Below are 1,025 nucleotides of genomic sequence, written 5' to 3'. Positions count from 1 at the left end.
GTGTGTGTGTGTGTATATGTATGTATACGCCCAAAGCCCGTGATGTTGTCCACACGACATTGTAAAATCTACGAACAGGAATGCACTTTTGATCGTGATCAATACTGCATTTTTCTCTTAGACTCGCATATGCAAAACATTGACTATCTAAATGCTTGTCCAGATATCAATACATAAACATATGCACCACAATACTTGCCAGTGAGCATATACACCCCATTGGATAGAACATTGTCTGTGCCGCAGCGTGAATATAAATACATATACCTACCACGAAACACGTTTATGTCAAATTACGCTCCGGTTGCCATGGTTACTAACGTCTGCAAGCATGAACAAATATACGCCTGTGCGGCCATCCACATCGACCGCAATCGATATTGCATGCAAGTCTATCCATATCCCACAGGTTCACTCTGTATACACAATGCAGAACAACCATGTATGCGGACCTACAGTAGTGCATAGCTGACTGGTGTCCATTGCGTATGTACGTACAGATACACCGGGACACTGGTGGAGGCGTTGCGTGTGCTAGGCCGATTGGACGACTGTACAGAGACCATCAAGCAACGGCTGCAGCGAGAACTGACAGGTGTCACTGTCAGTGTGGTACAAGAGGTCAATCGCAAGACCAAACCCAAGCTTGGGTCCAGCCTGGACGCGTACCGGAAGAAGTCGACAAAGAAGGCGTTGGCATGGAAACCAGAGGCCAAGGAGGATCTCATATCACAAGACAGCCAAACGCAGAGCCAGAAGTATCTGGTTAAGATCTTGGAACTTTTGTTCGAGCGCCTGCAGGACATCTTTGAAACACATGTGTGGACTCTGGATCTCGTGAAGGCTAAAAACGCCAATGCGGGGGTATGCTACAGCGATATATGTACCTACAGTGCTATATGTATACCTACAATCCAGAGATATGTTACTACAATGCAGGGATATATTACATCTATATGTATACCTACAATGCTATATGTGTACCTACAATGCTATATGTATACCTACAATGGTATATGTGTATC

At 44.9% G+C, this 1,025-nt stretch overlaps 1 protein-coding gene across 1 annotated transcript; it reads left to right on the top strand.

Moving 5' to 3' along the window:
• Positions 1 to 500: 500 nt before the first annotated feature.
• Positions 501 to 770, top strand: SARC_17117 (hypothetical protein; the record flags this gene model as incomplete). The annotated part of the gene is made up of 1 exon (XM_014288785.1): positions 501 to 770. A coding segment is annotated over one exon (270 nt), but the record flags the coding sequence as incomplete, so codon positions are not given.
• Positions 771 to 1,025: the final 255 nt, after the last annotated feature.

This window comes from Sphaeroforma arctica (assembly GCF_001186125.1).
Source record: "Sphaeroforma arctica JP610 unplaced genomic scaffold supercont1.9798, whole genome shotgun sequence".
NCBI lineage: Eukaryota > Ichthyosporea > Ichthyophonida > Sphaeroforma > Sphaeroforma arctica.
This window is presented reverse-complemented; position numbering and strand designations above follow the sequence as displayed.